Source organism: Ranitomeya imitator, chromosome 5 (assembly GCF_032444005.1).
Source record: "Ranitomeya imitator isolate aRanImi1 chromosome 5, aRanImi1.pri, whole genome shotgun sequence".
NCBI classification, from domain to species: domain Eukaryota; kingdom Metazoa; phylum Chordata; class Amphibia; order Anura; family Dendrobatidae; genus Ranitomeya; species Ranitomeya imitator.
This window is the reverse complement of record NC_091286.1, coordinates 689,679,759-689,704,735: the sequence shown is the minus strand read 5'-3', so window position 1 is coordinate 689,704,735 and position 24,977 is coordinate 689,679,759. Positions and strand designations below refer to the sequence as shown.

General features: G+C 42.1%; 1 protein-coding gene across 1 annotated transcript in view; it reads right to left on the bottom strand.

Annotated features, from left to right (window-relative positions):
• The window catches only part of LOC138680985 (L-gulonolactone oxidase-like), a 177,329-nt gene that overhangs the window by 43,677 nt on the left and 108,675 nt on the right, over nt 1-24,977 (bottom strand). The window contains exons 7-8 of the mRNA XM_069768171.1: nt 9,332-9,439; nt 8,833-8,909 (exon numbers count right to left, since the gene is read on the bottom strand). Of these exons, the coding sequence (XP_069624272.1) occupies nt 8,833-8,909; nt 9,332-9,439 (185 nt within the window). The remainder of the gene's footprint in view (nt 1-8,832; nt 8,910-9,331; nt 9,440-24,977) is intronic.

The following is a 24,977-nucleotide window of genomic DNA, read 5'->3' as shown; positions in this document are numbered from 1 at the left end:
TATTATCCTTCTCTCCTTCATTCTTCTCTCCTTTCCTTCATTCTTCCCACGTCTTCATTCTTCTTCTCTCCTTCATTCTCCTTTATTTTTCTTTTTTCCTTCTTTCCTTCATTCTTTTTCTCTCCTTCTTTCCTTCATTCTCCTTATCTCTCCTTCACTCCTTTTACTTTCTCTCTTTTGTCTCTCTTTTTCCTCTCCTTTTGTCTTTCTCTCTTTCTCTTTGTCATGAAATTAAGCTACAATCCTTTTAGCCACATCCAGGAAATACTCGGTAATATCATCATTTTTTCCTAAAAGAACATTCTAGAACCATTTATCCTGCGCCCGGTGTCATTAAACAAGTATGACCAGTATCGGATCCCTGAGATGGAGTGCAGTAGAGCATTCTCACTTGGTCAGGTCCATTTACCCATCAGGTTGGACCTCCACCGTAAGGAATATTTATGTTTTATCTGACGGATCATCCGTACATGTGACCAGATGGAACGTTCCTTTAACGTCCTTCTGATGATGGCGTCCTTCTCTAAGTCACTTTGTGGCAGGTTCTTGTGTCTTCTAGCTTCCCGGTGATGATGAGTCATGTGGAATATTCTGTAGTGAATCCATCATCTCCTGAAACCACGGTGGAGCCGGGCGGCAGAAAAATCTGAGCGCTTCATCTGTGCGGATCAATCAAGACTGGCTCCACGGCTCTGGGACATATTTTTCTATGGTGACGAGAGGTCTGTGGATTCATGCTGGACACGTGGTCTCATAGAATCTAACATTCTATGATTCTAAAAGGCCACGTGTCCAGCGTCAATCTACAGAACTCTCGTCACTATAGAACAATGTGTCCCGGAGCCGTGGAGTCAGTCTTGATTGATCTGCCATCCACTCAGATTTTTCTGCCGCCCGGCTCCACCGGCCTCATCCATCCATTCCTGCCAACTCATATCTCCATGTGTCACCTTGTTACGGAATCTTCTATCTAATATCTCTACCTGTATCTAATACCTTGCATCTAACTTGTACCTATTCCGACCCTCTCTGTTATACCCATCCTCCATCTCACATCTGTAATGTAACCCACATCTGGCTTTCAATCCTACGTTGGACTTATTTATCCGTCTACTACGGCGCTCGCACGGCTGTGTGCGGGATTGTTTGCTCCTGTTTGGCTGAACCACGTGAACGCAGTAATCCGGAGGAGGGTCTCGGGGGGGTTTGGTGGATAGTCATGTCTCTACAGACGGCATATAACGGTGACTCCATTATCGGCTGATCACTGGGGAAACGTTATGTTCAAAGATGAGATAAAAGGTGAAAGTTATTTCATGTCCCTGCTCAAAAAATCATCAAAAGGCGAAATCTGAATATTCAGCGGGATCGTTACATTCTGTAATAACCGCAGAGATCCTGCAGACATGTCATTAGAGGACTCATGTGGGGGAGGGGTGGTCTGCATATAGGGGCTGAAATACGGTCAGGACACTGCAAGCTTTGTGTAAGGGGTTAATGTCCCTCAAGGATATATACCGGCCACTGAATGCCCCTCTATGGTCGCACAATGCGCGACCATGATACTTTCTGGTAAGGTGCGGTATATTCGGTGCTAGTTCCCTGCGCTTCCATTACACCTCAGGAGCGTGGGTTAAAACGGATAGGCTCTGCAGCCAGGAAGAGGTTAATTGCAACTAGCTCGTCAACACGGGGGGCACTTACTGTATGGGGCGGAATAATCTGCAGTACAGATCTACCGGCACCGAGGATGGAAGTGTTATGGGCGACTTATCCCGGTACTGGGAATGTCAGTGATATTGGGGCACTGTGGCAGGTATATGTAGGGGGCACTTTGGATGTCAGTTATTGGGGTATTGTGGTTGGTATTTGTGGTGGGGGGCACTGTGGATGTCATAGTTATTGAAGCAGTGGGCCAGTATATTTAGAGGGGCACTGTGGATGTCATTTTATGGGGGTACTGTGGTTGGTATTTGTGGTGGGGGGCACTGGATGTCATGTTAATGAGGCACTATGTATGGGTGGGGACACTGGGGATGTCATGGATAACAGCCGAGACTGAAATTGCCAGGATTTTTACACATGGCTCTAACTCCAGAATGAATACACTCAGATTTTGTAGAAGTTATTTGTATATGAAGATCGGTAACGTCCATCCTGTGATTATCACGACTCTTTCTTCTTGGTGTTACAATTTCACTGTTGAGGAGAGTTAAGGATAACACTGGGGAGATCGCTCAGATCCCACCGCTGCCACCAGTGGTGCAGAGTGACTCCAGAAGGGTCGCACAGATCTAACCGCTGCCACCAGTTTTCAAGGATGATACCAGAGGGATCGCACAGATCCCACCGCTGCCATCAGTTTGTCAGGGGACGCAACTATTCTGCCTCCAATCATCAGGGCAATTGACTAACATGTGATGTATGAGGCCGCGGCTGTTTCCACTACTAGGCCAGTTATTAGGGAACTTACAGGGAGTATATGGTATATACAGTACACCTCCGATTCCAACGCATGGAATATATATACAGCACAGACCAAAAGTTTACACACACCTTCTCATTTAAAGATTTTTCTGTATTTTCATGACTATGAAAATTGTAAATTCACACTGAAGGCATCAAAACTATGAATTAACACATGTGGAATTATATACTTAACAAAAAAGTGTGAAACAAATGAAATTATGTCTTATATTCTAGGCTCTTCAAAGTAGCCACCTTTTGCTTTGATGACTGCTTTGCACACTCTTGGCATTCTCTTGATGAGCTTCTAGAGGTAGTCACCGGGAATGGTCTTCCAACAATCTTGAAGGAGTTCCCAGAGATGCTTAGCACTTGTTGGCCCTTTTGCCTTCACTCTGCGGTCCAGCTCACCCCAAACCATCTCGATTGGGTTCAGGTCTGGTGACTGTGGAGGCCAGGTCATCTGGCGTAGCACCCCATCACTCTCCTTCTTGGTCAAATAGCCCTTACACAGCCTGGAGGTGTTTGCGGTCATTGTCCTGTTGAAAAATAAATGATGGTCCAACTAAACGCAAACCGGATGGAATAGCATGCCGCTGCAAGATGCTGTGGTAGCCATGCTGGTTTAGTATGCCTTCAATTTTGAATAAATCCCCAACAGTGTCACAGCAAAGCCCCCCACACCATCACACCTCCTCCTCCATGCTTCACGGTGGGAACCAGGCATGTAGAGTCCATCCGTTCACCTTTTCTGCGTCGCACAAAGACTCGGTGGTTGGAACCAAAGATCTCAAATTTAGACTCATCAGACCAAAGCACAGATTTCCACTGGTCTAATGTCCATTCCTTGTGTTCTTTAGCCCAAACAAGTCTCTTCTGCTTGTTGCCTGTCCTTAGCAGTGGTTTCCTAGCAGCTGTTTTACCATGAAGGCCTGCGGCACAAAGTCTTCTCTTAACAGTTGTTGTAGCTCTGTGTGGCATTGACCTGGTCTCTAATCTGAGCTGCTGTTAACCTGTGATTTCTGAGGCTGGTGACTGGGATAAACTTATCCTCAGAAGCAGAGGTGACTCTTGGTCTTCCTTTCCTGGGACGGTCATCATGTGTGCCAGTTTCTTTGTAGCACTTGACAGTTTTTGCCACTGCACTTGGGGACACTTTCAAAGTTTTCCCAATTTTTTAGACTGACTGACCTTCATTTCTTAAAGTAATGATGGCCACTCATTTTTCTTTACTTAGCTGCTTTTTTCTTGCCAAAATACAAATTCTAACAGTCTATTCAGTAGGACTATCAGCTGTGTATCCACCAGACTTCTGCATAACACAACTGATGGTCCCAACCCCATTTATAAGGCAAGAAATCCCACTTATTAAACCTGACAGGGCACACCTGTGAAGTGAAAAACATTCCCAGTGACTACCTCTTGAACCTCATCAAGAGAATGCCAAGAGTGTGCAAAGCAGTCATCAAAGCAAAAGGTGGCTACTTTGAAGAACGTAGAATATAAGACATAATTTCAGTTGTTTCACACTTTTTTGTTAAGTATCTAATTCCACATGTGTTAATTCATAGTTTTGATGCCTTCAGTTTGAATGTACAATTTTCATAGTCATGAAAATACAGAAAAATCTTTAAATGAGAAGGTGTGTCCAAACTTTTGGTCTGTATTGTGTGTGTATATATATATACAGTGGGGCAAAAAAGTATTTAGTCAGTCAGCAATAGTGCAAGTTCCACCACTTAAAAAGATGAGAGGCGTCTGTAATTTACATCATAGGTAGACCTCAACTATGAGAGACAAACTGAGAAAAAAAAATCCAGAAAATCACATTGTCTGTTTTTTTAACATTTTATTTGCATATTATGGTGGAAAATAAGTATTTGGTCAGAAACAAAATTTCATCTCAATACTTTGTAATATATCCTTTGTTGGCAATGACAGAGGTCAAACGTTTTCTGTAAGTCTTCACAAGGTTGCCACACACTGTTGTTGGTATGTTGGCCCATTCCTCCATGCAGATCTCCTCTAGAGCAGTGATGTTTTTGGCTTTTCGCTTGGCAACACGGACTTTCAACTCCCTCCAAAGGTTTTCTATAGGATTGAGATCTGGAGACTGGCTAGGCCACTCCAGGACCTTGAAATGCTTCTTACGAAGCCACTCCTTCGTTGCCCTGGCGGTGTGCTTTGGATCATTGTCATCTTGAAAGACCCAGCCACGTTTCATCTTCAATGCCCTTGCTGATGGAAGGAGGTTTGCACTCAAAATCTCACGATACATGGCCCCATTCATTCTTTCATGTACCCGGATCAGTCGTCCTGGCCCCTTTGCAGAGAAACAGCCCCAAAGCATGATGTTTCCACCACCATGCTTTACAGTAGGTATGGTGTTTGATGGATGCAACTCAGTATTCTTTTTCCTCCAAACACGACAAGTTGTGTTTCTACCAAACAGTTCCAGTTTGGTTTCATCAGACCATAGGACATTCTCCCAAAACTCCTCTGGATCATCCAAATGCTCTCTAGCAAACTTCAGACGGGCCCGGACATGTACTGGCTTAAGCAGTGTGACACGTCTGGCACTGCAGGATCTGAGTCCATGGTGGCGTAGTGTGTTACTTATGGTAGGCCTTGTTACATTGGTCCCTGCTCTCTGCAGTTCATTCACTAGGTCCCCCCGCGTGGTTCTGGGATTTTTGCTCACCGTTCTTGTGATCATTCTGACCCCACGGGGTGGGATTTTGAGTGGAGCCCCAGATCGAGGGAGATTATCAGTGGTCTTGTATGTCTTCCATTTTCTAATTATTGCTCCCACTGTTGATTTCTTCACTCCAAGCTGGTTGGCTATTGCAGATTCAGTCTTCCAAGCCTGGTGCAGGGCTGCAATTTTGTTTCTGGTGTCCTTTGACAGTTCTTTGGTCTTCACCATAGTGGAGTTTGGAGTCAGACTGTTTGAGGGTGTGCCCAGGTGTCTTTTTATACTGATAACAAGTTTAAACAGGTGCCATTACTACAGGTAATGAGTGGAGGAAAGAGGAGACTCTTAAAGAAGAAGTTACAGGTCTGTGAGAGCCAGAAATCTTGATTGTTTGTTTCTGACCAAATACTTATTTTCCACCATAATATGCAAATAAAATGTTAAAAAAACAGACAATGTGATTTTCTGGATTTTTTTTTCTCAGTTTGTCTCCCATAGTTGAGGTCTACCTATGATGTAAATTACAGACGCCTCTCATCTTTTTAAGTGGTGGAACTTGCACTATTGCTGACTGACTAAATACTTTTTTGCCCCACTGTATATATATATATATATATATATATACTCCCATATGCTCACACAGCGTAGGAAAGGAACCACATATTGGCTGCCACCACCAATCGATTATACGGGCTGATTGGATACCCGTTACAGATAGAGCATGGCTTCTAGGGTGCGGTTTACAGAACAAGAGGAAGTGTTATTACATCTTATATATTGATTACAGAAAGATAGGCAGTGTTTTTACAAAATATACAAAGGTGATACAAAATGGGAATAAAACAATACGATATATACAATTACACCAAAAAAAGGAACCACATATTAGCTGCCACCACCAATCATTTATACAGGCCGATTGGACACCCGTTACAGGTAGAGCATGGCTTTTAGGGTGCGGTTTACAGAACAAGAGGAAGAGTTATTACATCTTATATATTGATTCCAGAAAGATAGGCAGTGTTTATACAAAATATACAAAGATGATACAAAATGAGAATTAAACAATACGATATATACAATTACATAAAATAAAAAGGAATAATGAAAGAAAGAGCGCTAAACCTGGTGACGGAAATGGCTGAAAGCTCAGCAGAAGGAGGCACTCCGACTGGGAAAATGGAACACTCTAATAGCGAACTATGTCTTCCACAATGAGAAATGACAGAAACCCAAACTTTCAATTTTATTAGCTCAATGATACACCCACATACCTCCCCTTCATGAGCCCATGTGGGGGCTGATTGTAGAATGTGCTACTTCGTCCGGAATTCCATAAGATCCCCAAATTACAGGATATCTTTGCCCCTGGAGGTTCCAGGCGGTATAGTCATCATATTTCTCATCACGATATTATCTTTACATAGAGATGAAATATGACCTGGATAGCACCATCAATCACACCGTTATTAAGTTGGAGGGGTTCAGCGTGCCTTATGGTGATGTGAATGAATGCATTATTTTTGTCCCTCCCAAATGACGCTTAAAATATGTCTCCCATAAAAATCAGATTGAAGCAAAACCCCAATATTCATCACTACTGGCTCCAAAACATCTCAGAAATATTCTTTGGTCAGAGGAAGCTTATGTATAATACAGTCATGGCCAAAAGTATTCACACCCCGGCAATTCTGTCAGATAATACTCAGTTTCTTCCTGAAAATGATTGCAAACACAAATTCTTTGTTATTATTATCTTCATTTAATTTGTCTTAAATGAAAAAAACACAAAAAGAATTGTCCTAAAGCCAAATTGGATATAATTCCACACCAAACATAAAAAGGGGGTGGACAAAAGTATTGGCACCGTTCGAAAAATCATGTGATGCTTCTGTAATTAGTGTAATTAACAGCACCTGTAACTTACCTGTGGCACCTAACAGGTGTTGGCAATAACTAAATCACACTTGCAGCCAGTTGACATGGATTAAAGTTGACTCAACCTCTGTCCTGTGTCCTTGTGTGTACCACATTGAGCATGGAGAAAAGAAAGAAGACCAAAGAACTGTCTGAGGACTTGAGAAACCAAATTGTGAGGAACCATGAGCAATCTCAAGGCTACAAGTCCATCTCCAAAGACCTGAATGTTCCTGTGTCTACCGTGCGCAGTGTCATCAAGAAGTGTAAAGCCCATGGCACTGTGGCTAACCTCCCCAGATGTGGACGGAAAAGAAAAATTGACAAGAGATTTCAACGCAAGATTGTGCGGATGTTGGATAAAGAACCTCGACTAATATACAAACAAGTTCAAGCTGCCCTGCAGTCCTAGGGTACAACAGTGTCAACCCGTACTATCCGTCGGCGTCTGAATGAAAAGGGACTGTATGGTAGGAGACCCAGGAAGACCCCACTTCTTACCCCGAGACATAAAAAAGCCAGGCTGGAGTTTGCCAAAACTTACCTAAAAAAGCCTAAAACGTTTTGGAAGAATGTTCTCTGGTCAGATGAGACAAAAGTAGAGCTTTTTGGGCAAAGGCATCACCATAGAGTTTACAGGAGAAAAAAAAGAGGCATTCAAAGAAAAGAACACGGTCCCTACAGTCAAACATACTGGAGGTTCCCAGATGTTTTGGGGTTGCTTTGCTGCCTCTGGCACTGGACTGCTTGACCGTGTGCATGGCATTATGAAGTCTGAAGACTACCAACAAATTTTGCAGCATAATGTAGGGCCCAGTGTGAGAAAGCTGGGTCTCCCTCAGAGGTCATGGGTCTTCCAGCAGCATAATGACCCAAAACACACTTCAAAAAGCACTAGAAAATGGTTTGAGAGAAAGCACTGGAGACTTCTAAGGTGGCCAGCAATGAGTCCAGACCTGAATCCCATAGAACACCTGTGGAGAGATCTAACAATGGCAGTTTGGAGAAGGCAGCCTTCAAATATCAGGGACCTGGAGCAGTTTGCCAAAGAAGAATGGTCTAAAATTCCAGCAGAGCATTGGAAGAAACTCATTGATGGTTACCGGAAGCGGTTGGTCGCAGTTATTTTGGCTAAAGGTTGTGCAACCAAGTATTAGGCTGAGGGTGCCAATACTTTTGTCCAGCCCATTTCTGGAGTTTTGTGTGAAATGATCAATGTTTTGCTTTTTGCTTCATTCTCTTTTGTGTTTTTTCATTTAAGACAAATTAAATGAAGAGAATAATACCAAATAATTAGTGTTTGCAATCATTTTCAGGAAGAAAATTAGTATTATGTGACAGAATTGCAGGGGTGTCAATACTTTTGGCCATGACTGTACGTGTGTTTCCCAGCCTCTGATTAAACAAATCTTAGACTTGGAATCTTCTTCTCACAGCATTTCTGTGTTGTAATCACCTGGTCAATGCAGGTTGTCCCTACTTCAATGGAGGTTGACGCGTTAGCTCTCTCTCTGCTTCCCCTGTTTTAATTAATTTATCTTTCCCCAGCCACAATTAATTCCATATGTCCAATGTGAGTGTGATATGTCCCCTGTCCAGAGATATATTTTGGATTTTAACTTTTCTCTATGATAAGGAGGAGTGTATATATACATATCGATAATCTGCAGCACATAAAGATGACAGCCAGTGTGCATAAAATAATGATAATGGAACAGCACCCTATAGCCACACGAGCGCATCCTGTGCCCTACCTCATCCAGAGCAGGAACTCCAACATGTAATATCCCAGAAAACAATCCCAAAACCAGCTGGCCTTGGAGGACGGAGGCTGCAGATAAGCGACATCACAAATTATAAGACTGGGCAACAATACATTATATCTCCATACAGGATGATTAAAAATCTCTTCTATATACTTTTTCTTTCCTTTTAATGATGTTCAGTTTTTGTATATAACTTATACTCTAGTTACAGCCAAAGCTGCACTCAGGTAGAAGCATTACACAGCGCAAAATGCAACACGGCAGGAAATGCAGAATGTTAGACACTGAATAAATAGTGAGAATCGGGAGAGAACGAGTGAAGAATGGAACAGAATAGAAAGCGCAGAGCAATATAACCCTGGCTCTGCCGGAAGATGGTGATCACTGCGAGACGTCCACAGATAGAGGAGGACAGGGACGACGGAGGAGGAGGAGGACAGGGAAACTATCAGAGAGCAGCGCGGAAACACAATGCCAACACTGATACCTTGTCTATAGGGTCCTGATAAAAGAGGCTGACGCTCTCCGAGTGTGGAAACCAGAAGAAGCGGAAATATTCCGAAGAGTTTAAGTGTTTGTCAAGATTGTCCAAAGTCTGAAACCAGAAGATATAAAATGTTACACAAGGGTATACTCTTAAATATAGGAGCGGTATTATAGTAGTTATATTCTTGTACATAGGGGCAGTATTATAGTAGTTATATTCTTGTACATAGGGGCAGTATTATAGTAGTTATATTCTTGTACATAGGGGCAGTATTATAGTAGTTATATTCTTGTACATAGGGGCAGTATTATAGTAGTTATATTCTTGTACATAGGGGCAGTATTATAGTAGTTATATTCTTGTACATAGGGGGCAGTATTATAGTAGTTATATTCTTGTACATAGGGGCAGTATTATAGTAGTTATATTCTTGTACATAGGGGCAGTATTATAGTAGTTATATTCTTGTACATAGGAGCAGTATTATAGTAGTTATATTCTTGTACATAGGGAGCAGTATTATAGTAGTTATATTCTTGTACATAGGGAGCAGTATTATAGTAGTTATATTCTTGTACATAGGAGCAGTATTATAGTAGTTATATTCTTGTACATATGGGCAGTATTATAGTAGTTATATACTTGTACATAGGAGCAGTATTATAGTAGTAATATTCTTGTACATAAGGGCAGTATTATAGTAGTTATATTCTTTTACATAAGGGCAGTATTATAGTAGTTATATACTTGTACATAGGGGGCAGTATTATAGTAGTTATATACTTGTACATAGGAGCAGTATTATAGTAGTTATATTCTTGTACATAAGGGCAGTATTATAGTAGTTATATTCTTGTACATAAGGGCAGTATTATAGTAGTTATATTCTTGTACATAGGAGCAGTATTATAGTAGTTATATTCTTGTATATAGGGGCAGTATTATAGCAGTTATATTCTTGTACATAGGGGCAGTATTATAGTAGTTATATTCTTGTACATAAGGGCAGTATTATAGTAGTTATATTCTTGTACATAGGAGCAGTATTATAGTAGTTATATACTTGTACATAGGGGGCAGTATTATAGTAGTTATATTCTTGTACATAGGGAGCAGTATTATAGTAGTTATATTCTTGTACATAGGGGCAGTATTATAGTAGTTATATTCTTGTACATAGGGGCAGTATTATAGTAGTTATATTCTTGTACATAGGGAGCAGTATTATAGTAGTTATATTCTTGTACATAGGAGCAGTATTATAGTAGTTATATTCTTGTACATATGGGCAGTATTATAGTAGTTATATACTTGTACATAGGAGCAGTATTATAGTAGTAATATTCTTGTACATAAGGGCAGTATTATAGTAGTTATATTCTTTTACATAAGGGCAGTATTATAGTAGTTATATACTTGTACATAGGGGGCAGTATTATAGTAGTTATATACTTGTACATAGGAGCAGTATTATAGTAGTTATATTCTTGTACATAAGGGCAGTATTATAGTAGTTATATTCTTGTACATAAGGGCAGTATTATAGTAGTTATATTCTTATACATAGGGGCAGTATTATAGTAGTTATATTCTTGTACATAGGAGCAGTATTATAGCAGTTATATTCTTGTACATAGGGGCAGTATTATAGCAGTTATATTCTTGTACATAGGGGGCAGTATTATAGTAGTTATATTCTTATACATAGGGGCAGTATTATAGTAGTTATATTCTTGTACATAGGAGCAGTATTATAGTAGTTATATTCTTGTATATAGGGGCAGTATTATAGCAGTTATATTCTTGTACATAGGGGCAGTATTATAGCAGTTATATTCTTGTACATAGGGGGCAGTATTATAGTAGTTATATTCTTATACATAGGGGCAGTATTATAGTAGTTATATTCTTGTACATAGGGGCAGTATTATAGTAGTTATATTCTTATACATAGGGGCAGTATTATAGTAGTTATAGTCTTGTACATAGGGGCAGTATTATAGTAGTTATATTCTTGTACATAGGGGCAGTATTATAGCAGTTATATTCTTGTACATAGGAGCAGTATTATAGTAGTTATATTCTTGTACATAGGGGGCAGTATTATAGTCGTTATATTCTTGTACATAGGGGGCAGTATTATAGTAGTTATATTCTTGTATATAGGGGCAGTATTATAGTAGTTATATTCTTGTACATAGGGGGCAGTATTATAGTCGTTATATTCTTGTACATAGGGGGCAGTATTATAGTAGTTATATTCTTGTACATAGGGGGCAGTATTATAGTCGTTATATTCTTGTACATAGGGGGCAGTATTATAGTAGTTATATTCTTGTACATAGGAGCAGTATTATAGTAGTTATATTCTTGTATATAGGGGCAGTATTATAGCAGTTATATTCTTGTACATAGGGGCAGTATTATAGTAGTTATATTCTTGTACATGGGGGGCAGTATTATAGTAGTTATATTCTTATACATAGGGGCAGTATTATAGTAGTTATATTTTTGTACATAGGGGCAGTATTATAGTAGTTATATTCTTATACATAGGGGCAGTATTATAGTAGTTATAGTCTTGTACATAGGGGCAGTATTATAGTAGTTATATTCTTGTATATAGGGGCAGTATTATAGCAGTTATATTCTTGTACATAGGAGCAGTATTATAGTAGTTATATTCTTGTACATAGGGGGCAGTATTATAGTCGTTATATTCTTGTACATAGGGGGCAGTATTATAGTAGTTATATTCTTGTATATAGGGGCAGTATTATAGTAGTTATATTCTTGTACATAGGGGGCAGTATTATAGTCGTTATATTCTTGTACATAGGGGGCAGTATTATAGTAGTTATATTCTTGTACATAGGGGGCAGTATTATAGTCGTTATATTCTTGTACATAGGGGGCAGTATTATAGTAGTTATATTCTTGTACATAGGAGCAGTATTATAGTAGTTATATTCTTGTATATAGGGGCAGTATTATAGCAGTTATATTCTTGTACATAGGGGCAGTATTATAGTAGTTATATTCTTGTACATAGGGGGCAGTATTATAGTAGTTATATTCTTATACATAGGGGCAGTATTATAGTAGTTATATTCTTGTACATAGGGGCAGTATTATAGTAGTTATATTCTTGTACATAGGGGGCAATATTATAGTCGTTATATTCTTGTACATAGGAGGCAGTATTATAGTAGTTATATTCTTGTACATAGGGGGCAGTATTATAGTCGTTATATTCTTGTACATAGGGGGCAGTATTATAGTAGTTATATTCTTGTATATAGGGGCAGTATTATAGCAGTTATATTCTTGTATATAGGGGCAGTATTATAGCAGTTATATTCTTGTACATAGGGGCAGTATTATAGTAGTTATATTCTTGTATATAGGGGCAGTATTATAGCAGTTATATTCTTGTACATAGGGGCAGTATTATAGTAGTTATATTCTTGTACATAGGGGGCAGTATTATAGTAGTTATATTCTTATACATAGGAGCAGTATTATAGTAGTTATATTCTTGTACATAGGGGCAGTATTATAGTAGTTATATTCTTGTACATAGGGGCAGTATTATAGTAGTTATATTCTTGTACATAGGAGCAGTGTTAAAGTAGTTATATTCTTGTACATAGGGGCAGTATTATAGTAGTTATATTCTTGTACATAGGAGCAGTATTATAGCAGTTATATTCTTGTACATAGGGGCAGTATTATAGTAGTTATATTCTTGTATATAGGGGCAGTATTATAGCAGTTATATTCTTGTACATAGGGGCAGTATTATAGTAGTTATATTCTTGTACATAGGGGCAGTATTATAGTAGTTATATTCTTGTACATAGGAGCAGTGTTAAAGTAGTTATATTCTTGTACATAGGGGCAGTATTATAGTAGTTATATTCTTGTACATAGGAGCTGTATTATAGTAGTTATATTCTTGTATATAGGGGCAGTATTATAGTAGTTATATTCTTGTACATAGGGACAGTATTATAGTAGTTACATTCTTGTACATAGGGACAGTATTATAGTAGTTATATTCTTGTACATAGGGACAGTATTATAGTAGTTATATTCTTGTATATAGGGGCAGTATTATAGCAGTTATATTCTTGTACATAGGGGCAGTATTATAGTAGTTATATTCTTGTACATAGGGACAGTATTATAGTAGTTATATTCTTGACATAAAATACATAGGAAATATGGAATATTGTAATAGTGGAATAATAAGATAGACTTGAGTTACATGCCGGCTCCGGTTATGTAACTGAAGCTCTTTCATTAGAAATCTTAATACCGCATACTGTCATGTACAATATATAATGTGGATAAATACATCTATGCTAATAATTTAGTATCCATCAGCATGAATTCTGATAATGCAGGATGTCAGTAATGGGGGATGGGTAATGTATGGAGACGCTGCAGGCGGCCGTTAAATGCTTCCTATATGTTCAGCCATACTGATACATCTCCTTGAAGGAAAAGAGCATCTGTACGTGTCTTCTTTAGGTTACTATACATTTGCTTGACATCTGTGTTCCCAGCGGGCAGCACATCACTATGGAGACTGAGGATGTAATGCATGGAGATTTATAATGTCCGGATGATTTACGAGGATTCTGACAAATGTCTCGGCCATTTTATATATTGCCTCCTTGTTGACTTGTTGGTTTAGATGCAGAAGAAGCAGATTTGTGACCACTTCTATGATTGTCGAGCACAGAAAGGGAATTGTATTGATCCATTTGTTTGTTTAAACTGTCGAGTGGAAAAGAAATAAAAAAAGAAAACAAACATTCCGGAGTTTTTGCATCACAATATTTGTTTTTCATTTTTTTCTTAACTATTTTCTTTTGCTGCCAATTTCATTTTTGTACTTTTTTCCCCCTCTTTGAAGAACCATAGCCCTTTTAGTTTTTTTATGGAACGATTTTAGGTTTTGAATAAGATACATGTCGTATGATGTACAGAAAAACGGGAAAAAAATAGATAACGTTGAAAAAAATGTAATTCCGCCATTGATTTTAAGGTTCTTTTTACAGCGTTTATTTTGCTGTAACACTGACCTGATGTCACGATTCTGCTGATCAGTCTGATTTTTTTTTGTAATATTTGTTTTGTGACTTAAAATAATTGGAAAATAAAATTTGCCTTGTCTCAGCATTTACTGCAACCTGCAACTTCTTTATTTTTCCATCAATAAAGGATGTTTTTTTCTTTTTATGGTAAGCTGACGTTTTTAATGGTATTATCTTGCGGGGAAAAAAAGACATTGTGATTGCTTTTTATTGCATTTTTTGGCAGAGGGGCAGCAGTTTTTTCTTCCTTATGATACTCACCTAATGGGCTCAATAATTCTGTACTTTCTTCTTCCCATCATTCTGGTATCGGTTGATATTAGCTTTGGTTTTCCAGAACTAGGCGGCTTCTTTGGATTTTTTTTTTTTTTGGCAAAGTCTAATCTGGTCTTTCTATTTTTAACCCTGCTGTTGTCTTCGGTCAAAAACGACCGACCTTGAACTTCAATATTCTTTAAAATATTCAAGATGTGGCTCTGAAACCCGTGGCTGAACGACCCATCCTCATTTAAGTCAATCAACCACAAGTTTCAGAACCGCATCTAGAACACCCCAAAAAATACCTAAGTTCAAAATCGGTCTCCCCAGACCGAAGACAACAGCAGGGTTAAGACTGATTAATGGTTTGCACCTTGTGGTGAACCCTCTGTATTTGCGCTCATTAAGTCTTCTCTTTGTGTTAGACTTACATACTGAGATATTGACTTCCTGGGGAGTGTTCTTTACTTTGGTGGATGTTGTGGAGGGGTTTTTCTTCACCATGGAAATGATTCTGCAATCATCCACCATTGTTTCCTTCTATGGATGCACAGGCCTTTTTGATTTCCCAAGCTCACCAATATCTTCTTTTTTCGCAGAATGTACCAAACTGTTGATTTGGCCGCTCCTAACGTTTCTGATGGATTTCTTTTTTTTTTTTTTCAGCCTAATGGTCTGTTTCTCTTTCAGCCTAATGGTCTGTTTCTCTTTCATTGATAGCTTCTTTTACCGCATGTTCTGGGTTCACAGCAACAGTTTTCAAATGCAAATGCCACACCTGAAATCAGCTCCAGACCTTTTACCTGCTTAATTGATGATGGATTAAAGAGGGTAAAGCTCATGCAGCACATTAATAAGCATTTGGGATGAATGTCCATTTAGTTTTGATTCCTTTAAAAGAGGCAGCTCCATATTAAACAGCTGTGATTCCTTAAACCTTACTCCAATCAGGATGTGAATACCCTCAGATTAAATTTGAGAGTCTGCATTTTAAGCCCAGAATGATTACAGAACTGGATCTGGAATATGTTTGGTAAACAATTAAAATGCCAAAACTTGTGTCATTGTCCAAATTTTTTTGGACCTAGCTGTGTCGCTTGAAATACAGGAGTTGTGGCAGAAAAAACAAAAGGTGAATCAAGTGTCTAGATGGCATTCCCACTGCTATAAAAGGCTACTAATATCCCTTTGAGCTTACCTGGAAGACTGCTATTCACACGGGGAAATAGGTAACTGTCACACACAGTGAAGGGAGACTAAGTGCAGCAAGAAGGGATAAGGGAAAGGGAACTAAACACTAAGGAAGGGGGGAGTGGAGACCTCTAGACAGATCTAACGTCACCCTGTCTGCCCTATCATCCCTATATAGGTTTTGCACCTATCGCCGAGCAGAATATCTAATCCCTGTCTGACCCTGGCGATAAGCCCTACTTCGGGAAGGACAGGATGAGTGCTAGTCAATCCTCTCTACCGCTAAAGACAGATAGGAGAAACAAAACAAGAAACAATTAGCTTGAGTAGACTCAAAGAGAAACACCGTCGTCCTTCAAACTCCAAAGAGGATGCTAGCTGACTTCTGCAGCTCCAAGCCTCAACAGGGAAGTTCAAATAGAAAATATCACCTGCACCTCCCAGCAGAAAGTTGGGAGTTATAAACACCGAGATCCAGGTGTGACCATTAGAGCCGGGGGAGGAGGCCACTGGGTCCTAGCGTCAGGACCAAGCAGAAGTCTGCAAAGCAAACTGCTGAGGCCTTCTGCAGTTAGATGCAGTGCAACGGTCTGCAGCATTTGACACATCCGTGACAGTAACATGCTAAAAACTGTGAGAGTCCCTTCTGGTTCCTGTACAGACTAGGGATCCTGACCCTGCAGTCCCTAGTAGTTCCTGCGTGAGATGAGATAGTGCTAACCACAGACTAAGGGGTGGCAGCTAAGACCTATGCTGCCTGAAAGGCCATAGAGCGCTTCACAAAGAGCGGAGGACAGAGCAGAGTGAAAATTACCTACAGAAGGGAAAGTGTGCTGAAAAAGAAAGAGATATTAAGTAAAGTACTGTTAGAGAATAAGCGGCCTACGTCCAAAATGAAACCGAAGATCAGTGCAAGGCAAAGCACATGAAGAGCAGTGAGATAAACCCTAGCTGGTCTTTCACTGACTGGCTTAGGCTATATTCACACTTAGCGGTTTTTACCGCAGAACCGCCGCGATTTTGATGCTGCGGGTCCGCAGCAGTTTCCATAGCGTTTACAGTAACATGTAAACCCTATGGAAACCGCAAACCGCTGTGCACATGCTGCGGGAAAAACCGCACGGGAACGCAGCGGTTTACAACCCGCAGCATGTCACTTCTTTGTGCAGAATCGCTGCGATTCTGCACCCATAGGAATACATTGAACCGCTTACTTCCCGCATGGGGCTGTGCCCACGTTGCGGGAAGTAAGCGGATAATGTGTGGGTGGTACCCGGGGTGGAGGAGAGGAGACTCTCCTCCAGGCCCTGGGAACCATATTTGGGGTTAAAAAATAAAAAATCTGGTTATACTCACCCTCTGATGTCCGGAGCTCCTGGGCGCTGCACGCGGCTGTCCGGTCAGAGTTGCTGTGCGACCAGGACCTGCGGTGACGTCGCGGTCACATGACCGTGACGTCACGAAGGGTCCTTCTCGCACAGCATCTCTGGAACCGGACCGCCGGGTGCAGCGCCGAGGGATCGGGACGTCAGAGGGTGAGTATAACCAATTTTTATTATTTTTAACATTACTATTGATGCTGCATATTGCTGCATATGCAGCATCAATAGTATAGGCGGAAACCCGCAGCGGAAAACGCGGAACAAACCGCGATAAATCTGCAGGGAGAACCGCAGTTGTTTTGCCCTGCAGATTTATCAAATCCGCTGCGGGAAAACCCGCAGAGGGACGCCGCAAGGTGTGAACATAGCCTTAATCTACAGCTGTATGGCTGGACATCCAAATGAGACTATCACCGGCAGGAAATACCAACAGGGGAAAGTATATAAAGCCGCAAAAAAGGTGATAGTTTTCACACTGGGGCGCACAAGGAGTATGAGTCCTTATAGTTTTGGTATTTTGCACTTTCCTGAAAAGATTTTCATTAACTAGAGCATGTCATGACATCTGGAGATCATCACAGCAGAAATAACCTTGGACGCGGCCTATCGGGCAGATCTGAATCTTACTTAAATTCCTTCTGCAGATTCGGATTTTAGCTATTTAGGAGGTGTGGATTTTACAATAGCAAGAAGACAGATCTATAGGTAACCAACCAAAAATGATGTATGGTGCATACAGGGCCACATACAGAACAAGCTGGATGTATAATCACTACACTTTAAAAAACAGTGATAAAGTGTGATAGTACACTATGTAGCACTGATATAATACCGCCATACATTGCACAAATAACCCGTCCATATATGAAAAATGTGAAAGTTCTGCATTACAGGGGTGCACATAGGGCAGAGGAAGCTAAATTAAAGTTATACCCCCATATCAATTGTTCTTGTCTCTCCTTTTGCTTTTCTCCGTATGGAAGAAAAAGTAGGTGCAACCATCAAGCCGATTTCCCCCATCTGAGACAGGTATGACTTAAGAGGGTGCGCTGTACAGATGTACACCGACTATGAGTCTAATTCTTCTCCATGAGCCCCAGTGCAGGCGCAGGAGCTGCACATAAGAGAGCACTATGCACAATGCCAGGCGACTGCTAGAGGAATGAAAAGCTGTCATGTCTGGTGGCAAGGGTTCCTGCCATAGAGTCAACAGAAGAGTCTGGAGGAGCAGAGTAATGGTCGATATCATGACGTTTGGGGACAAATGATGATGGGTTTGTGCTCAGAACTCCAACCCCAAACTTTTCCGATTACTTGGAAACCCAACATCAGTGCACAACCACACCAACGCTCTGGAACTCTGGTCCAAAAACCTACAAATCTGCTTTTTCCAGACAGATGGATGTCAGAGAGAAAAAAGAAGAAGAAGGAGCGGAGTGAGAGATATGCTGTGCGGAGGAAATGAAGAGCGGCTCGGGAGGACGGCATCTGCACGGCAAAGCCACTGCTCATTCAGAGACAGGAAGTTTAGTGTCCTTGTAGCACAACACAAGGTCATCAATCATGGGAATGGAGGCTCAGAGCTGACGGAAGCAGAGGTAGCGGAACGGAACATTTTGGATGTTTTTTTGTAGTTGTCCAATCTTCGAAAAAATGCACTTCTCACACTGGCCACAAGGGCACAAGCAATAGGGTGACACTTGTTTACTGTCACTAGTCAGCTTTGCTGTATAGAAAGGAACGTGATAAGCGGAGCCATCTCATGATCATTACAGCTTGGGTAAGTGAATGACAGCCCTGTAACAGTATGATAACACGATACACACCGATACTTTGCGGACTTTTTGTTCTTGGTACATTGACCATACTTTGTGGACTTTTTGTTCTTGGTGCATTGACCATACTTTTTGGACTTTTTGTGCTTGGTACATTGACCATACTTTGTGGACTTTTTCTTCTTGGTGCATTGACCATACTTTGTGGACTTTTCGTGTTTGGTACATTGACCTTACTTTGTGGACTTCTTATGCTTAGTACATTGTCCTACTTTGCGGACTTTTTGTTCTTGGCACATTGACCATACTTTGTGGACTTTTCGTGTTTGGTACATTGACCATAATTTGTGGACTTTTTGTTCTTGGCACATTGACCATACTTTGTGGACTTTTTATGTTTGGTACATTGACCATACTTTGTGGACTTTTTGTGGTTGGTGCATTGACCATACTTTGTGGACTTTTTGTGGTTGGTGCATTGACCATACTTTGTGGACTTTTTGCTCTTGATGCATTGACCATACTTTGTGGACTTTTCGTGTTTGGTACATTGACCATACTTTGTGGACTTTTTGTTCTTGGTGCATTGACCATACTCTGTGGACTTTTTGTGCTTGGTGCAATGACCATACTTTGTGGACTTTTTATTCTTGGTACTTTGAACATACTTTGTGGACTTTTTGTTCTTGATGCATTGACCATTCTTTGTGGACTTTTTGTACTTGGTACATTGACTCTACTTGCCCCATGGTCTCCATACTCTTCTCAAGATGAGAGAATTCATTGTTGAAGCCCACCAAGTACTTCCTGTACCCAATAATGAAATATTACAAACATGTTCTTCCTTAATTTTCCTCTTGACTCGACATTTTCTCAAGATGACCAGCTTGTAAAAAGAAACACCTCCAGTTACTCGGCCGGGGGTGTCCTTTATGCCATATGTATCTGTGTAAGAACGTATCAAATAACAATTATTGGAAATTAAAATGTCTTTGGTCCAAAGCAATAGTAGGAAAAATTGCCATATGGGACTGTCCATAATCTCGGAGGGCTCTTGGCCACTGATGGGCAATATGTGGCCCCTCTCCGGTAGCGGCTGACATCTACCCTCTCTGGGTCAGAGGTCATGATGAATCCTATTGATGCATCACCAAGCCCTACGGTGCCAACATCCCTTTAAGGCTGTGATGTAATCTTGACACCTTAAGAACACTTTTTTTTAACCCTGTGAGACCTGAATTCTCCTTGATCCCAGAGTTCATCTCTCTGGATATATTTTTAATCTCAGACTGTAATTTTCCCTGGAGATGGAACTTCTGAAACTTAAAGTAGTACAAACACGGTGAGAGATAATGTGCAAGGAAATCCGGAGAGAAGAGAAGAGTCGGGATTAACCTGCGCTCGGCTTCAGATGCCCGGAATTATCTAGATGCATGGAAGCCTTTTATCATCATGGCAGGCTGGGCGCCCCTGCGGTATATGGTCCTGCCAATCACAGAGGTGCACTCACAGCCAACATTGATCCAAAAACAGGAGATTTTTGTTTTTCTCTTTTCATCAAAGTTTTGACTTAGTTCAGATATTTGCTTTACATACATTGAGTTTTACTTCTTTCGCTCCAGTCACATCCAAAGCTGCATTCCAAATTCTATGTTCTAAGCGAAGAGTAAATGGAGTATTATATCAGGTGATAAAAAGAAAGACCATCCATGAAATGCATAGACAGCCTAGGTGGTTCTATTTTTTGAGATATGCTCTTTCGATTGTTAAATTTGAATGGTAAAATCTAGTGGGCTCTGTTGCTTTAATTATTATCAAGTTATTTGCTGCCACCGGTGGTGAAAAGTGGTACTGCAAGTTACAAATTCTGTAAATTAAAGGAAGGGCTGACAATCTTGGCAATATCAGATTGCAATTTTAATCCCCAATCTGAAATCTGGAAGTTTCCATCACTTTCTCCAGCAATTTTCATTAAAAATGATAAATCCCCTTTAAATCACCCACGGCAGACTGGATTATTAATGGAGCGTTTTAGACTTAATTGGGATGTAGGACACCTCACTGTCCTAAAATTGAGAAGAAGGGAGCAGTGAGGAGACTAGTGGGAAGAGTCAGCTGTATTAATGCAGAGAGCAGGTTCGTCGTCCTACCGGGATTAATTAGGGATGCGCGGCGTCTGACCTTGAGAACGGCTCGGAGATTTTTTTTGTTACACAGATCTCTCTTGACATAATCGTCCTGAAATTGCTTTATCTAGCGTACCACGAGCGCGCGCTTCCCCTTTAATCGAAGTATGGAATCTTCTAATTGTATAAACACGTTTCATGGTGATAAATAATTAAATGTCAGGAAGCAAAATTATCACATTGTCCGCGATTTATCAAAGTCTTCATGCCAGAATTCTGGAGTAAGAAGCTTGAAAATTCTCAAACATTTGGCGTAACATGAGGCTAGGATAAAGTTTAGCAACTTTTGGCATTTTACGGCTCCTAATCCTGCCAAAACGGGCAGAGCTAGGAAGTTACAGGGGCGGCATAGGGTTGGTATAGGTGCAGAACAGGGACGGTACAGGGGCGGTACAAGGGCGGTACAGGAGCGGTACAGGGGTGGTACAGGGGCGGTACAGGAGCGGTACAGGGGCGGTACAGGGGCGGTACAGGAGCGGTACAGGGGCGGTACAGGGGCGGTACAGGAGCGGTACAGGGGCGGTACAGGAGCGGTACAGGGGTGGTACAGGGGCGATACAGGGGCGGTACAGGAGCGGTACAGGGGCGGTACAGGGGTGGTACAGGGGCGGTACAGGGGCGGTACAGGAGCGGTACAGGGGCGGTACAGGGGCGGTACAGGAGCGGTACAGGGGCGGTACAGGGGCGGTACAGGGGCGGTACAGGGGCGGTACAGAGGTGGTACAGGGTTGGTATAGGTGCAGTACAGGGACTGTACTGGGGCAGTACAGGGGCGGTACAGAGTTGGTACAGGGGCGGTACAGGAGCGGTACAGGGGTGGTACAGGGGCAGTACAGGGGTGGTACAGAGTTGGTACAGGGGCGGTACAGGGGCAGTACAGAGTTGGTACAGGGGCGGTACAGGAGCGGTACAGGGGTGGTACAGGGGCGGTACAGGGGTGGTACAGAGTTGGTACAGGGACGGTACAGGGGCGGTACAGAATTGGTACAGGGGCGGTACAGGGGCAGTACAGAGTTGGTACAGGGGCGGTACAGGAGCGGTACAGGGGTGGTACAGGGGCGGTACAGGGGCGGTACAGGGGTGGTACAGGGGCGATACAGAGGCGGTACAGGGGCGGTACAGGGTTGATACAGGGGTGGTACAGGGGAGGTACAGTGGTAGTACAGGATCAGTACAGGGCGGCACAAGGGCAAAACAGGGACGGCACAGGGTGGCACAGGGGTGGTACAGGGCGGCACAGGGGCCGCACAGGGGTGGTACAGAGGCAGTACAGGGGCAGTACAGGGGCAGCACAGGGGCAGTACAGGGCAGCACAGGGGCGGCACAGGGGCAGTGAAGGGGCGGCACAGGGGCATACAGAAGCGCAGTGGGAAAATGCTAAGTCATAAAACGATTGCACAACTTTTCATTGTGCACAAATTTTACAACTTTTCACAATGACTTTAAAAGCCGCTACAGCCACAGTGCCCCATAACAGTACCGCTACAGCCACAGTGCTTAATAACAGTGCCGCTACAGTCACAGCACCCCGAAACAGACGCTACAGCCACAGTGCCCCATATCCGGACTCCTACAGTCACAATGCCTTTTAAAAGCTGCTACAACTACATTGCACCACAAAAGTGCAGCTACAGCCACAATGTTCTATAAAAGTGGCGAAAGAATCATAGTGCCCCATAATAGTGCCGATACATCCACAGTGCCACATAAGAGTGCCACTGCAGTTACATTGTCCCACAACAGTGCCGCTACAGCCACAGTGCCCCACAACACTGCCGCTACAGCCAGTGCCACATAACAGGACCGCTACAGCCACAGTGCCTCACAACAGGACCGCTACAGCCACAGTGCCTCACAACAGGGCCGCTACAGCCACAGTGCCTCACAACAGGGCCGCTACAGCCACAGTGCCACATAAGAGTGCCGATACATACACAGTGCCACATAACAGGACCGCTACAGCCACAGTGCCTCACAACAGGGCCGCTACAGCCACAGTGCCTCACAACAGGGCCGCTACAGCCACAGTGCCCCATAAGAGTGCCGATACAGCCACAGTGCCCCATAACAGGGCCGCTACAGCCACAGTGCCCCACAACACTGCCGCTACAGCCAGTGCCACATAACAAGACCGCTACAGCCACAGTGCCTCACAACAAGGCCGCTACAGCCACAGTGCCCCATAATAGTGCCGATACATACACAGTGCCCCATATCAGGGCCGCTACAGCCACAGTGCCCCATAACAGGGCCGCTACAGCCACAGTGCCCCATAACAGGGCCATTACAGCCACAGTGCCCCATAACAGGGCCGCTACAGCCACAGTGCCCCATAATAGTGCCAATACATCCACAGTGCCCCATAACAGGGCCACTACAGCCACAGTGCCCAATAACAGTGCCGATACATCCACAGTGCCCCATAACAGGGCCGCTACATCCACAGTGCCCCATAACAGTGCTGCTACAGTCACAGTGCCCCATAACAGGGCCGCTACAGCCACAGTGCCCAATAACAGTGCCGCTACAGCCACAGTGCCCCATAACAGGGCCGCTACAGCCACATTGCCCCATAACAGGGCCGCTACAGCTACAGTGCCCAATAACAGTGCAGCTACAGCCACAGTGCCCTATAACAGGGCCGCTACAGCCACAGTGCCCCATAACAGGGCCGCTACAGCCACAGTGCCCAATAACAGTGCAGCTACAGCCACAGTGCCCTATAACAGGGCCGCTACAGCCACAGTGCCCCATAACAGTGCAGCTACAGCCACAGTGCCCCATAACAGTGCAGCTACAGCCACAGTGCCCTATAACAGGGCCGCTACAGCCACAGTGCCCCATAACAGTGCTGCAACAGTCACAGTGCCCCATAACAGTGCCGCCAAAGCCACAGTGCCACATAACAGTGCCGCTACAGCCACAGTGCGAGATAAGTGTCGCTACAGTCCCAGCCCCCAAAACAGTGCAACTATAGCCACAGTGCACTAGATCTGAGAGCAAATAAACTTGATGGCCTGGGAGGACTCCACAATATAACAATCATTGTTTTCATTTTTTCCTCCAGTGATGTGTGAGACACAAATGACTCCAGACATCTCCTAATCAGCTAAATCAACTATATAATAACATACATAATTATTATAGTAGTTATATTCTTGTACATAGGAGCAGTATTATAGTAGTTATATTCTTGTACATAGGAGCAGTATTATAGTAGTTCTATTCTTGTATATAGGAGCAGTATTATAGTAGTTATATTCCTGTACATAGGAGCAGTATTATAGTAGTTATATTCTTGTACATAGGGGCAGTATTATAGTAGTTCTATTCTTGTACATAGGGGCAGTATTATAGTAGTTCTATTCTTGTACATAGGAGCAGTATTATAGTAGTTATATTCTTGTACATAGGAGCAGTATTATAGTAGTTATATTCTTGTACATAGGAGCAGTATTATAGTAGTTATATTCTTGTACATAGGGGCAGTATTATAGTAGTTATATTCTTGTACATAGGGGCAGTATTATAGTAGTTATATTCTTGTATATAGGAGGCAGTATTATTGTAGTTATATTCTAGTATATAGGGGCAGTATTATAATAGTTATATTCTTGTACATAGGAGCAGTATTATAGTAGTTATATTCTTGTACATAGGGGCAGTATTATAGTAGTTATATTCTTGTACATAGGGGGCAGTATTATAGTAGTTATATTCTTGTACATAGGAGCAGTATTATAGTAGTT